The 16,533-nt window shown below is 40.9% G+C and overlaps 1 protein-coding gene across 1 annotated transcript in view; it reads left to right on the top strand.

The window, feature by feature from the left end:
• LOC117746141 (cAMP-specific 3',5'-cyclic phosphodiesterase 4B-like) overlaps window positions 1-16,533 on the top strand; it is a 49,391-nt gene that overhangs the window by 3,150 nt on the left and 29,708 nt on the right. Inside the window, exons 3-4 of the mRNA XM_034555018.1 lie at window positions 11,420-11,585; window positions 15,593-15,831. Coding sequence (XP_034410909.1) covers window positions 11,544-11,585; window positions 15,593-15,831 — 281 coding nt within the window. The 5' untranslated portion in view covers window positions 11,420-11,543. The remainder of the gene's footprint in view (window positions 1-11,419; window positions 11,586-15,592; window positions 15,832-16,533) is intronic.

Raw genomic sequence — 16,533 nt, 5'->3', positions numbered from 1 at the left:
CATTGGTTCTCCAGAAGCTCAACAATAGATACAGAACAAAAAAACACAAGAATACTCATTCCATGTAATGTTGCACGGTGTATCGATACTAAAAAGGTACCGCGGTACCCGTACGTTAAAAACGATAAGATTTTGCATATTTTTAATATTGATTCTTCATTAAAATAGTGCGCGATCAGAGTGCACACACTGTTCCGCTGCCTGTCATGCTGCCTGCACGCAAGGGGGTAGGGCTGTCTAACGCTCACTCACAGCAAGTGATCAAACACGGCATCGAGTGCAGGAGACAAGACATCGAGTGTAGGAGACATGACATCGAGTGCAGGAGACAAGACATCGAGTGTAGGAGACATGACATCGAGTGCAGGAGACAAGACATCGAGTGTAGGAGACATGACATCGAGTGCAGGAGACATGACATTGAGTGTAGGAGACATGACATCGAGTGCAGGAGACATGACATCGAGTGCAGGAGACATGACATCAGGAGACATGACATCGAGTGCAGGAGACATGGCATCGAGTGCAGGAGACAAGACATCGAGTGTAGGAGACATGACATCGAGTGCAGGAGACAAGACATCGAGTGTAGGAGACATGACATCGAGTGCAGGAGACAAGACATCGAGTGTAGGAGACATGACATCGAGTGCAGGAGACATGACATCGAGTGCAGGAGACATGACATCGAGTGCAGGAGACATGGCATCGAGTGCAGGAGACAAGACATCGAGTGTAGGAGACATGACATCGAGTGCAGGAGACAAGACATCGAGTGTAGGAGACATGACATCGAGTGCAGGAGACAAGACATCGAGTGCAGGAGACATGACGTCGAGTGCAGGAGACATGACGTCGAGTGCAGGAGACATGACATCGAGTGCAGGAGACATGGCATCGAGTGTAGGAGACATGACATCGAGTGCAGGAGACATGACATCGAGTGCAGGAGACATGACATCGAGTGCAGGAGACATGGCATCGAGTGTCTGGAATTAATATTCTGGGGGCACTATCCATCCCCCCTTAGAACCACCGTTACTCTCACAGAGACCCCTAAGGTTTTTTCACGCTTCACATTCGCTGCGGTGGGTGAAGCTCACGTCTCGCTTTCGTCTCGCTTCCACTCAGTGGCTTCTCGGAAAGATCAGGTGTGGTGGTGCAACAGGAGAACTGGGGCGACATTACTTTCTGATTTCTTGATTGAGTTTTTCGATGGCTTTTACTAGAAGGAACACCAGGCTGCAGCACATGAAAAATGAACTCGCTTGACATTATTATGTATGAATTTCCAATCAGATTTATTGACTTTGTTTGTTATGGCCCACTTTAACCGCTGCATACTGTATATGTATTCATGCGATTGGGAGCATGCCCTTGCAGCCCTGATATAGATATTGATATAGATTCACTGATTGATTCCCTTCAACCTCAAGAGTCTCTCAAAGGAGCAAAAGTCAAAGCAACACACAGATTCATGTCGGTTTCAGCTGTCATCCAAGAGATTTACAGCCATGTTGACATGGAGGTTGCCAACTGGTGACACTCACCAAAGGCCCCCTCTGTGCCCCAAATCCTGCATTCACTGCCAAGCCTTCTGTTGCCTCCTTACTCTCCAAGTCATTTGTTAAAATTACCCCCGAAAAGCTTTAATCATTGTAGCTGACAAGGTCTGTGAATGGATAACAGATACAGTGCTGACTCAGACAGGTACTTCAATCACAGTACATCCAACAGACGTTGCACTGGGTGATTTGAATACATTGGGGTAATTAGTTTATGTGTGTGTGGGTGTTTAAATCAGACAGAATGGCACTCCCTCATGATTATTGGGCTGTACTGCAACTCCAATCTAGTGACTCATCCACAGTCACAGCTGCCATGTGTCCTGGCCCGCCAATTATTTCTCATCTCTTTCTTTATCTTTTAAATGGTTTGATAGGTCTCTGGCATAAACAGCACTAACTACTCATAATGAATTGAGCATTTATTCACCTCTAATCTCTGTAATCTAATTAGAAGAAAGGCTAAAGGATATCTGTGATGAATGCTGAAGGAGTATTAACAAATAATTATTACACAAAATGGATGTAGTTATTCTTCATTTAAAGACGATGTATTGTCATTATGCAACAAACGGATTCATAGCGAAATGCAGTTGGAGCCCGTTTACATCACAAGAAAAACAAGACAATCTTGGTGCATTCCTTTAGTGCATTCTTTGGAACGCAAACTGTCTCTGGACAGATAATATGGTATCATAACATCATAACAGTCGGGGAGACATTAGCTTTGACTATATTCGAGCACCAAGTAGGTTTGATGTAAACAGAGACCGCCCAGCGGAGTCCTGAGGTCCGTCCATCCGTTCATCCCAGATCAAGTGCAACTTGAACCAGTACTCTGTGAAGATGTGGGCACAACAAGTCACCGACCTCTCGTTGCTGGTTAAACCTGAAGGCCTATTTCATCCATCTTTTTTTCCTTTTACTGGACATTAGCCAGGATTAAGCTGAGTAGTGGAGTAGCCTCAGGTCTTAGCTGGGTTAGTCTAGCTCCTCCCATCTCGGCTCTCCTCTTTGGCTCGTTGGTCCACCGTGGGTGCTGATTGTCTCAAGATCTGCTGCACTCAATCCAATCCCCACGCTCCGTTTCTAATGTTGATTAGTGTATTCTGTCATTTGACATAAGTGCAACAGCAATTAAACACGAAAAAATAACAAATACAATTCATGGGAGCTCCCGGCCGCAGCATGCACACGTGCCTCTGTTGCCATTTTCATATTTGTTTCACTAATAAAGACGACGCTGATAGTGATCTGGGTTTCAGATGGTTTATTGCGAGATGGAACGAGAGGGTTCGATTTAGGAAGCGGAAAGGGGTTGAGGGAGGAAGGGAGGGGGGTCGTGGGGGTGAAGGGATGTAGGGATGGGATCGAGGGATAAAGGAGATGTAGGATAAGGGATGGAGGTTGAGGGATGAAGAGGATAAGGGAGAAGGAACGCGGAGGGTAGAGGGGGTCGTGGAAAGAAGGTTGGAGGGCTGCGATGAGAGACTGCTGGCGTCTGGGTTGTGGTGGGAATGGGGGGAGTGGAGATTTGTGAGTGGGGGTCGTCTCTTCCCCCGTTGTTCCTGTAATCCAGTGAGAGAGAGAAATAGGAAGACAATAACAGGGTTGGGGGAGGGATGTGGAAACTGAGTGAAAGAGGAAGTGAACGGTTGTGTTGTGCTGAGGGGGAAGCTGTGTTCGGGGCGTGGTTCTTGTTCCCAAACTAAGTGTTATAAAACACCATTGGCGACATCTTTAGCCAATTAAGACAGTTTGTACTTTCAGTTTGAAAGAGTGACTAACTCACGACTCGACTATTGAGGATATTTGCCACGGCAACATGACAAACAAATGGTGTGGCAGCAGAACCATCCTAAAAAGCTCTTGTGACACATGGGCCCGGTGACCGCAGACTCACAGTCTCTCTCTCTCTCTCTCTCTCTCTCTCTCTTTGTGCCTGTACAGTAGGGCAGTGGGTTCCCAGCATGTGGCCTCCACGCTGACGTCATCTTTCAGCTACCACAAATGTGTGTTGTTTCTCTTCCTCCTCAACAAACTCCTCTCAGCCTTCACCCGTCTCAAACGTTCCTTTCTACTGGAGTCTGCTTCACTGCACTGAATGCAAATACAAAATGCTACGTTTCCATTGTGGCTGATTTTTAGTAATCCAAGTTGACAATTGTTTGACATTTTCATAGAATTCATATGGCTTTGGGGTGAGTGTTAAACAATTGAAAACTGTTTAATGTTTGATAGGTTTCTACTTAAATTATATGAAGAAAATTATGAAGAAATTATGTTGATATTTACATTGACCATTTTGCATAAGTTAACACTTTATTTCAATTTAGGAATTTCATCTGCACCTATTCAGCTAATGCATCTCTTGTCCATCAATGGAGGAGCTCTGTTGATCTGATATGTTAACTCTGTCTGTCCCTCTCTGTCATAGATGTAGACATAAAATACTTTTAATACGCTATAATGTATTCATTTTTTTATGGTTGTTATTATTGCAAGTCTGACACCTGCAAGAAGTGCATCAACTGCTTTGTGTGGAGGACATGCCCACACAAACGGTGTGGGAAGGAGGGATAAGATTAGAAAATAGTTTTTGCCTTAAAACTCATTGCTGCCTAAATATTGATTGTTATATTAATATTATGTATGAATTACATTAAGATGGATTTGTCTACGTTTTGATCTAATCTGCACATAGGACTAAAGAGACTTGACCTAACGAGCAAATGGCACGGGCTGATACAGTATAGTAGCAGTTCATAAACAATGGTTTTGTCTATATCAGATCAATAATCCATGTAGATATTCCAGAAATGAGAAAGATACATTGTCAATGATAAATCTGTTCATATGCTTGAGTCACATATTTTTTCTTTAAATCAAATTTACTTGGGAATGTATAGCTGCAATTTGTAATACATTTTCAGACACATAATAGTCGGTAAGTGATTCGGTGAGGTTGTAGGTGTGATTTGCATTATGAGTAATAATACATTTGAATGTAGCCTCTTGGACATTCATCTAATATTTGTTTTCTGTTATCTGCAGGTGCTTTACTCAAATAACTGTTTTCATAGAGCATATATCAAAAACAAAAGAAATGAAAGTCTGCTCACGGGGATTGGATGAATGACTGCAATACAACCTTCTGTTATAATGTAAAGACTTTGTGACTGTTTCATCAAAAGAAGACTGTGACTATGAAGACTTTGTGTTCAGGCAGTTCATTCTGCAGAAGAGACAATGTCTTCTTTTTCTTCTCTTTGCTTCTTGGGGTTGTCAACTGTGATTTTTTGACCTTCAGCTAAATTTCTGAAAGATTAGAAATTGCGTATATAGAGAACGATGCATAAATGCTTTTTCAAAATGGAACATGTTACGTAAAATGATTCCAGTGAGAAGGAATATGTTCAAATACTGAGGCCTGGTCTTTTTACTAAAGTGTGATGTGAGCTGTATCTGAGTTCAGGGAGCTGAACTCACTCGGTCCTTTCAGTCAGAACCACAGCATTTCTTTCAAGGTCAGAAAGAAAAAACGATTTGACCTTAGCTGTATTTGTGTGGTCAGGCTTTTTATTATGTGGAGGATTTGAGTTTGGAGAAGAGACGTATACAAAGTATATCTGGACACTTAGCATCAGGGCCAGAAAAGCAATTTTTTAAATAGCTAAAGACAAATGATGCCATCAGTGGACATTAGTGTTCAAAATACACTTCCCGTGTGAATAGAGCGCTGCAGGGATGATGGTTTTTTGTTGGCTTAACCTGGAAGTTTGTATTGTACTAGTTTCCTCAATAAAAATCCAAATGGGAATATGTTTTTTTGTGATTATAATTGGATTATTGCATGTGATATTCATCACAAATGAACACTTTTTGAAGCATACATGCAATTGCCAGAAGTAGAAAGCTAACAGCTAATACACCACAAACACAAGTCTCAACTAGAGGATCACAGAACTCAAAGAAATAAATATCTAAATAAATAGCTAGTAAAAGTAATCAATAAGATAACTAAATAAATATGTAAACTGGTGATGTCCGTGGCTGGTGCGTAGTCCTCGGCCAATAATAATAGTTTGCATTATATCGCCGGCTCCCTTCAGTATAAACACAACAAGGCTGAAAATCGGTGTGATGCCGTTTAATGTCCCCAACAACATCTGTTGTCCTTTTTAGCCACTTGCTAGCAATCACATTTGTTAAGACACATGAAAGCTTCAAAATTCCCAAGTTGGATATGGACTGCTGTATTTTATGTCGTAAAAACAAAACTTTAAAGTCTCTTCAGCTTGCGTTAACAACATACCTTGTTTCAAGCATCTAACCAAAAACCCTTTCAAAACCCCATTGACTGAAAGACAAGGGGACTGGAAGTGCATGAATAATAACTTTGAGGACTCCTTTCTGCACCACTCTATCAAACGCGTGGTGTTGTGGTGTTTTGATTGAATGGATGTGGGCCGGCCCAACAGACAAACGGGGTCTGCTGCAGTTGTCGACAGCTGTCTTGTCTTGTGATCAGTACTGCTTACTTCTGCATTTAGTACTCTTACACAGAATACATCAACACTGGATATGTAAAGTCAATTTGCTTAATACGTGCATCAGGCTGTATGTTCCTTTTTGTCTACAACAGTAACAACACAGACTTCTTTTGGTGTTGAGTGGCCTCTGTAAAGTTAGATCATCGTGGTTGTGGCACACAAACGCCTTTTGAAAGCTCTCATTGTTTGACGACAGAGTAACAGAACATAATAGTAACGGAGTTCCAAGCATGATTTCTTGAGTCTTCTTTGTTTTGGCGTTTCAAACGCTATCTTTGTGTGACTGTCCATTGATTTTAAATCTATCACAGCGACTCGGCCTCCGCAGCTCTCCACTGTGCACAGACGCCGTGTGACAAAGACAGACGGGCAAACGTTCTCAGTGCGACCAGCAACGCAGCCCTGGTGACCTCTGATGTAAAATATGTGAGAGCAAACATTGGTTGTCATGGTTGCATTGTGAATGCTGCCATGACATTGAAAGCTTGGAGGATGGTGCATGACCGTCATATATATAGCAGATACTTTCATTATCCATATTCATTCATTCATTCATTCTCTAGACCTACTTATTCTTGTTTAGGCTATGTGGGGATGGTGGTGGGGGACGATGTATCTTCCAGCACACACAGGGCAAAAAAGGATCTGACCCGGCCACGAGTCACTACTGTAGCAAGAAACCACACAAAACCACTAATCACACTAACCACGTAGCTATTTTAATGTTTCTTTGATCTGTCAATTCATTATTCAGTCTCTAAAATGTTTGAAAAAAGTGGAATAACACCTTCAATAATTTGGTTTACAATAATATAAGATGTAAAATACTCATTTATGATTTATGAATGACTTTGATGATAAATCAGTTGTTACTTCTTTTTCTGTCATTTTCTGGCAAGCTATGTATCTTGGGGAAGATGATGCAATTAATCCGCTGCGTTTCCTCTTTAAGTGTGCTCACAGACAACACAATGGACTCGTACATACTTAACTCTAACTTCAAGTAGCCATGTTTAATGGAAGAAATATTGTCTTCAAAGTGAAGTTGGTCCATGGCCTTTGTAAATGAAGTACGCCCAGCACTGTGATCCCTGAAGAGCTCTCCAAGCCAAATCCTTACAATCTGGATCTCGAGTGCTGCCTCATGACCATGCATTCTATTGCCTGCTTCACATAAACAATCAATTATTTCTAGAGGTCCAGGCAACCACAATGGGGATGTCTTATTGCTGGGCGGACGCAGATGAGAGGTTACTTGAAGCTTGTTTCCCTAAGAAGTGGAGAAGTGCTTGTCTCTTAGATTTAGGTTTAAACACTCTTCAGAGCCTCCAACTCCTTCATCCCTGGATGTATTCACAGGGCCATGACCTTTTCACCGAAGTGCTGATAGCAAGGGAAAAGTAAGTTTTGTAAAAAACATTTAATTGTATTACTTTTAATAGGCTTACTGGGAAGATTGTTTTTTTTCTTGGATACAGCCACAGTTTTTTGTAGATAATGAGCTGAGTGATCACTAATTTCAAAGTGCTCAACCATGTGCCGTCTTTCCTAAAAAATATATTCAAAATGTTGTGTTTGAAAGGTACTTTCTAAACACAGGAGATTATTAAAAACAAGGCAAAACACTGACAAAAGATCATAATGAAATGCCAATGGTAAGCGAAGTGCAACATATCAGTGCTACAATATGTATCGCCAAACAGTGTGCTGCAAGAGATAACATAGACTCTGAAATGATTTGGTGTTTTATTTATTAGTCAATTGACAGACGATGATGTGAATTGTTTAATTTGGCAAAACTTGCTTGCTCCAGCTTCCTTGAACACAATCATTTCTCTTGTTTTTCATCATCATCCTTTTTTATATCGGCTAAACAAGCATGTTGCAGATGTCACCTTGGGGTCTGAAAAAGCCTAATGGCCATTTCATTTCACAATTTCTTACATTTTATAGGCAAAGCAATTAATTTATTGAGTCAACACATTAATGGATAATGAAAGACATTAGTTGCAGCCCTACAAGATAGCAAACACACATCACATGCACACATTTAAATCTAAGAACAAACAAATGTAAAAATATGCAAAAAGTTCAAGTGCCGTGAATGGGTAAACACAGTCTCATGCTTAAGCACATCAGTCGATGCTAATTACGATTTCCATTAGGGAACCGCAACCGTGCTTTATAATGTTCCATTGACTGGGGAGTTCATATCCTTGGAATCGATCATCGTGAGATACAAATATTCCTTTGAAGATGTATCCAGATTTGTTTCTATTCAACATTGAAAAGTTCGGACTTTTGGAACAGTGTTGTGTGATGTTCTTACTCACACTTGTCGAAGTCCTCGGCGATATCACAATCTTTTAAAACTAACCTTTGAAGCCCAGAAACAGACACTTAAATGGGGTTATGCCACCTGAGTTGATAACAAGTGGTCTGTCAGAGGCTGACCACTCCCCTCATTACAAGGTATGCTGTGTATAGTGCATGTGCTATAGGACACACTACCGTTTCTGGACCTTCCCTCGGATGGTTTGTGCTATTAGCCTTAAAGCTTTAACACATGGATAGGATCATACCTATAAATGCTGGACTTGCGTGACCTTTTACCTTCTGTAATCTCTGCTTGTTTGGTAAAGTAGCTATCAGCTCTTGAGTAATTTGTATCAGCTTGCCCTTTATGGAAGGACACAGGACAAAGGTGTCGGTAGTGATTTTAATATGTTAATGCTTTCCACTGAAAAGATGCTATTGGGGAGACATGAGCCTTGGTTTTGGGAGATTATGTCAGTTCAAGTTTTGTAGAAAATATGAATAGCATTGAAATACAAAACTCTTAAGTCTACGAAAATAATTAATTGTGCATTGTTCTATCTACATTCCTCTTCCCATTATGGTCACAATAACCACCTCATCCTAAACATCCACTTGAAACCTCTGTATCATGAAGTATGAATAATTTAAGTGGTGTTTTTGTGAAACCTATAATGGACACATCTATTCAAACTCATACATTATTAAGAACTTTGCTCTCCTGCTGAGATTTGAACCAGCTGCTGAATATTACAGATGCTCAAAACACTAATCCCTGTGTGATCTGCTGTCATTGTACATTCTGTGTCTCTTGGTTCACAACTACTGACGGGACAGGGAGCTGCACACTCGGTACAGATGCTGTTTGGAAAGCTACAAGCCAAACATGGTTGTTTGTGCAACTAAGGAATTCTCTTTTCATGACACTTGACTTGGCAGCACCTGGAAAGCACCGACAGCAGCAGGGCTGTCGTGCCGTGCCTGGTAAAAATGGGTGATGGGCTCGAACCAAAGATTAGTCATTCATCTCTGCCTTTTGGTGATTTTCCGCCAGCCGTGGTCTATTATTGATGAGTGTACAGCTGCAGCATTCAAATCAGGTGCAGACGGGACTGAACGAACAGACCTTCAGGCACATGCACCATGCACTCTATCCCTCTTTTTTATATGCAGTAGTACATACAAAGCATATTTGAGTTTTTGCACGTTTTAGCCTAGCTTGGTTAATTGCCTATATTTAACTAAATTGTTACCCACAAAGCCAAGGGAAATGTGTCTGTCGCACAGAGTATTAAGTACTGCAAACTGGCATCGAATGTCTGGTCAGATTTGTAAGATTGATGTACCTACTTATTTATTTTGTTGTCTGTTAGAGTTTAGAGCATGTGTTTTCAATTTGCATTAAAGAATGTACGCCCTATGAATGTAATTACTGTAGCTAACAGAAGAAGAGTAATACGTTGTTGTTTTACTTACTCTATACCGTTCACCCTGAGGACAAGAGGTCAACAGGTTTAATGTGCAGGCACAAAACTAGGTTTGTTTTGTGTCTCCCCACATACCTCACACACCCGCGCACCACACATGGCTCAGGGTCATCTCAGACTGATAAGGGACTAGACAAACTGTTTCCTCATTCTGTGTGGGATAACCACTTGCTTCAATAAAAAGGACTGTCTGGAGAATGGCGAGCCAGAGTGTTTTGCAGACGTGCAGAGGCACAGCTCAACATTCTCCTTGCAGCAAGTAAAACTAAGAGCTCGAGTCTGTCATCTGTGGTCATCGGAGTGTGGGTCTGTTCATTGAACTAGCGGGGCTTTATCTTTATGGTAAAAACCCCACATTGTCAAAGTTGTGGCACAGCTGTTTTTGGTTTGTGTGACATTTAAGAAGTCTGTATTCGGTCATCCATTGCGGTGGAAGCAATATCTCAGGAACGCCTTCAGCACATTTCTTCAAATTTGGCACACATTTGCACTCAAGGATGAACCGATTTAGATGTTGGTGGTCAAAGGTCAAGGCCACTGTGACCTCACAAAACACATTTTCACTCGACTCAAGGATGAATTAGCTAATTATGACATAATCCCACACAATAGGTGACAAAATGAAGAAGTTAAGTGGTACAACCAGGAGGTGGTACTTCCATTTGTTAAATAGAAAAAGGTTTTGAAGAAACAGAACAGAGTCTCCAGAGCCATGTTAAAGCTCAGTGGTTAGAGGTTTACAACAAATTAAGCCTTCGCTTGAAGATGAACAATGGTAAAAAAGTTACCATTTGCCTGACTGCCCCATGAGTACCACCTCTCTGCATGTGATTATCAGAAGGCAACTACAGGTGTACAGTTATGAGGACGCAATGATCGCAGTCACCTATTTCCAAATATTTCAAATTTTATATATATGAGATTTTATGCTTTTCTAATATACACTCACATTTTAACTGCAATGAATTAAACAACAAACTGTATTACTGTACATATGAACTGTAACTATGTCAACCTGTAAATACTGTAAGTATTCCTTCCAATACCATCAAAATCAATGAACCAGGTAAATTGCTGTTGTATATCTGAGCTTAGATCTTTGCATGCTAGTCAAACATGAATGAACTGCATTCAGGCTCCGACAGCAGTGCGTTGAGCTTAATGCTCATGTCGGCATGTCTGATACAGTCAAACCCTTACACTTCTGTTTTTATACCCTTTACTGTGTTTGATCTGCCTTTTAAAGTATGTTTGCATTCATTGTGTGCATTTTACAGTGTAAATGTCCACTTGTCCAAACATGTACAAAATGCTGGGAAAAGGTACTTCATCACAGTTCATGTACCTCGTCTAAGTACTGGACTCAGAACTTCATTACCAAGTCGGAAGAATAACACAAGTCTCACAACAATTGCAGACATGATGGCCACTTGTGAGGGAGCCAGAATAACTTTTGGAACTGGTTGCTCTATCATTGCCCTCCCCCTCCTCTGTGCAGGCGTGCTGGTGAAGCAGCCCGAAGCAGGGGAAGCAGGAAAGAGCTGCGATTTCGGAGAACGTATCAGAGACGGGGAGAGAGAGAGAGAGAGAGAGAGAGAGAGTCTGGCTGAACATCCCTCAGGATGAAGAAAAGCAGGAGTGCCCAGGGGGTTACACCAGGCGATGTAAGTACTGATTTCCCCAACTACTCTTTTGTGCATGCCATGAATCCCCTCATGCATTCCTTACACAGCCACTTCAGATTTCCTTTTTTTTATCTGACATCCTGCATCTCGCCTCGAAAGTTTACAGCCTAATTGTAAAGTTTGCACAGTCGCTGTAGATTGTGTTAACATGTTTGCCTTCCCTTTGTTTCCACCCGAATAAAGATACAGTGAGCTCTAGTGGGAATACACAAAGGCAGCAAGGTGCAGTATGTCGGTGACTCATAAACAAATGACTGTACTGTAGACAACAGACCGCTATCCAGCAGGACACGCTGCAGCGAGCGAGGCGTGTGTGTGTGTGTGTGTGTGTTATAACAGCGTGTTTTGTGACTGTGCATGAGAGAGAGAATTATAGAAGATCATAGAGACAGAGAGTTGAGGAGTGATGCAGAGTTTAGAAGGACTCAGACTGGGAAGAGGAGGAAAGGTGTTAGAAGACAGTTCACACCAGGAGACACTTTGTGCATGGACTGAGTGGAAAGATGGACACGATGAGGAAGGACGGAGATCTGACCGAGAGGCCCATCTGTTTCTCCTCTACAGTGTTTACGACTGGACAGACAGGCAAATCCTTTACGCTGATGTTGTCCAACAGGAGCTCAGAGGCCAAGCTGCACCCCCTAGAATTCATGACTGGCTAGTTATTGAATATTTACGATAATGCAAAAACATAGTAAAACTCATATAATAAGAGTTATTTTTTCATTTTAATAGAGGAAATGCATAGTTTAATTCAGCATAATTGCTATTAATGTCATGAATGACTCTTTTACTTGCATACCAGTTTCGATCATGGCACATTTTTCAAAATGAAAACCTTTAACTAACAGCACCTCAAATGCTTATTACAATCTACTGGCAGGAATACTTGTCCCGGCTTTTTTAATGTTTAAAATCGACTTAAATAGATGGTAATACTATTTTCAGCACATTACATGCCACTCAATAGTTATTGTAGTACATCCCAAACCTAAAGATATATGTGAGCCACTGTAATAGGACCAGAACAGTATCTGTTCAAATGTCAGCATTTCATTTCATTTAATTGTATTATTTGTTTTGTTTATTGACAGCATTGTAATATTTTTGTATACTTCATTGGAATAGAACAATTAAATCCTGGACATATTTCTATCAATGTTATTGGTGTTTACACAGTTTGACATCATAAATATGCATTCAAATGTCTGACATTAAGATATATTTTAAAATACAACCTGAATCGTATCAACAAATAATTGAAATCTGGAAGCAGACAAGCTAAAAAGACATAGTTCAAGATGTAAATATTAATGAATTAGTAGTTCAATTATATTATATTATTGTATTTGATCATGGTCATAGAGGCTCGTTTTCAAGAAAAGTTAAAACATGATTCTGTAAAAATATCTGCTCAACAACCGTCGTGGCTAGAGTCTCATTTACACCACCTTCTTCAAAAAGGCTTTTTGGAAGTATCCCAGGGAACACTGGAGTTGTTTAGCTTGCCAAGAGAGAGGCCTTTCATCTTCATCGAGAGAAACACCCACAGTGCCTGTGTTTGACACTGGAGATACACGACCTCCGTTTCAGGCTCATTGTTTTTACCTTTCATCTCAGTTCCTGTCCTTTTACGACCATGTTCCGGTACATCTAATGCATCCTGGTTTCTAAATGTAATGTTTTGAAATCTAAAATGATCAACATCCGTCTCCTAGTTCTGGTTTATATTCGGGCGTGCACTCAAAGTGAATCGGCAGTATTTCCTCTTCCTATTTGGGCCGCAGGCGTGTGATCATTGATCAATACTCGCGTGTCCGGATGTCAACGGTGTAATCAACACACAATTGATAAATCATTCGATAGTGAAAGTTGCAGTGATATCACAGTGACATATTGACAAGAGACTATTTAGGTCTCTGATTGCTTGTTTGACACGACTGATCGTGTCAGACGAGGCGGTCACAGAACAGAGCCGTTGGATTCATGTTTTGCCAGATTTAATTTTCACCCTTTTTCCCCTGGGACAAGAATATTCTGTCTTGAACAGACGGGAACAATAAATCAGACAAATTGCATTTCCTAGAAAGGCCAGAGGAGTCAGCAGAGCTTTATAGACAATCAGAAAGGAAGGCAGTTTGCTACTGTTCACTCTGTCTTCCCTTCTCCGATTCACACACTCTCTGTCCCGGCTCCACATTGCTCGCTCTTACTGCTTACTTTTGGTTCTTTGCTTCCTAAATACGGTTTGTCACCTCCACTGGAAAGAGGACGTGGGATGTCTTCCTCTTTCCGTCTGTTGTCTTCTCTCCCTTTTTAAATCTAAGATCACTGCAGGCTCCCATGGAACATCACTCGGTCTCAATTTAATCTCCCCCTCGTTAATTTCAATTTGAGCATTTTTCCTTTTGACCTTTTTCATGTCTCATAGAGGCTCTCTGTCCTCAGCGAAGAGCCAATTTGGACATGGAACGCGGTACTTTTCTTGCTTTAATAAAGACATTTTAATGGGAGCAGATGACAGTACTGGCAGCCTTAAAGAGATGCAACTTAGTTACAGTTTCTTCACCTCAACAAGACAGATGTACTTTCACAAAATACCTTTTGACATTTTACAAAGCTTAGTTCGATGCTGCTTGTCCTGCTGTTTGATTAGTACTAGTATTACTAGCTGAAAAAATTATTTACTTGATAGACAGACATGTAACAACTGTGATAGTTGAATTCAATTCACTGGTTCAGTGTAAGGATTTGCTGTTCTTCTATGATAGTAAATGTAATACCTTTGGGCCTTGGACTATTGGTTGGAAAATCATTCCATTTGAAGGCGTTGCTTCAGGCTGCGGGAAATAGTAATTTTAGGAACTGATAAGTAGATTAATGTGTTGTGAAAGTAATCTTTAACCGTGGTCCCTATTAGAGCTAGACCAATAGATGTGCCAGGATCCATATATCAGCCAATATTAGGTTATTACAGATATATCATTACTGGTGTAAATGTTGATCAATGATTAATAAGAAAATGCAGTACAGAAATGCCATCATCATAACATAGTGTGTCTACTATATAGAGCACAGTTTTTTAGAAATGTAAAATGAAAAAAAATAAAAATAAAACAAATTTAATATTTTTCTTTTTTAAATAAACGCCAATCTGCCAAGATTTGTTTTTTTTTTCCATATTAGTAGTTTGACCATGTGCGGGCTCGGTCTTGACAAGTTATGATTTCTCTTTCTTCTGTCCCTCTACACTCATCTTCTTTGTCTGGTCTACTTTTCCAGGTACACAAACTAGACAAATATTTTCCTGTTCCCTAAAGCCATGTTCAAGGAATTCCTCGAGCCTCCATTCCCCCCTCGGCACCATCGTGCCTCCCCATCTCCCTTGTTCATTTGAAGCCTGTCGCCGGGTCTCATTTACACTCGCGGGCGGTCAACATGAAGTGGAAAGTGATGTGTGCAGAATGAGCTTGGCAGGCCGCCTGTGTTTCCTCAGTGCCCTGGTTTGTTTACAACCCGTCATTACAATGAAGCACCGAGGGCTCCTTACCCAAACCTGCACACTCGACCCGACACATTAAACACACAATTTATATTCAGCACTGCCTAATAAATATGTCACTTGGCCTGAAATAAGCCTGGCTCTAACGGTTTATTTTTGTCTTTGTGTGAAGAGCATAACAACATAAATGTAGGCAATATACGGTACGGCACACTAGTACACTAGTACAGTGCCTTTTAAAAACATGCCCAAAATCTTTCCTTTTATTCATCACTAAATCCTTTTATATTATGCATTACGTCATTTATTTTTAATAGTTTCCGTTTCATTGCTTTAACTTTTGTCTCTTGCTCTACATTCTTTTATGGAAACCTATGTGTCCCTAGCACAACAACGTCCCCTGTATTTTGTACATGTTTATTCACCACAAAGCTTATCCGAGGAAATATGCATCATCTTAATCATGACATTGTCTTTTTTGAAGGAGTCTTCTGTGGGACAATTTTCCACTGGCAGCACACTTGGGGTAGAAGTGTGCAAAGTCCACAGGCGGTTTTCTGGCAACCTGCAGCTGCCTCCATTGTCATGGCGACAGGTGGAAAGGGATAGGGACAGGGTGAGGCCGCTCACACCTGAAGAAGACCCAGTGACCTGGACCAGACCCTCCAGTCTGCCCATCTGTTCTCTGCCCCGCATCGACATCACACAGGCCGACCCCGACAGGTGATGCTCAGCAAAACAAACAAAGGCGATTGTCACACAGATGTTTATGGTGCAGTTTGCATATATATATGTCACAATGTTGCATATCATTCATATTATATATTCATTTGTTTTCTGGTGGCTATAATAACATTTCATGGTCATTTGCTATTTTTCTTCATATGTTTCCAAAATAAGTTGTATGTTTGGTTACACTGGGAGGCTGGTGTTTTCTCTCCCATCTGCCTCCAACATTAGATTTGCAAATGAGCAGCAACGATGGCAATTTAATCTTAATTCTGGTTCATCTCAGTGTTTTCAACACCTCCTTTTCCTATTTTAAGTTTTTTTTTCTTACAGTCATAACTGTCTCCCTGTGCCCCAGAGAAGAAGACAAATGTTGCTAATTTCTAAGGCATCAGATGGTACAAAATGATTTGACAGTCATTGAACTGAATACACTGTTGTTGTTGTTGTTGTGTCTACCTCTGAGGCAGAATACACTGGGCTGTTTCCATTGTAGAATTAATGTAAGCAAAAGGTTTTTTATGATAGCTACTTTGCCACATAAGCCATCTTTTGTTTGAACCTGTGACTCTAAACCACAGGTTATTATGGGCTCCCTTCAGAGATGTATTATCAGTTGCTTTCGTCTCTATAACTCTCAAACTCCGCTCTACTGCCTTTTTAGACGCATGGGTTGCATTTCTCTTGATTAAAGGT

This window comes from Cyclopterus lumpus, chromosome 17 (genome assembly GCF_009769545.1).
Source record: "Cyclopterus lumpus isolate fCycLum1 chromosome 17, fCycLum1.pri, whole genome shotgun sequence".
NCBI classification, from domain to species: Eukaryota; Metazoa; Chordata; class Actinopteri; order Perciformes; family Cyclopteridae; genus Cyclopterus; species Cyclopterus lumpus.
This window is presented reverse-complemented; position numbering and strand designations above follow the sequence as displayed.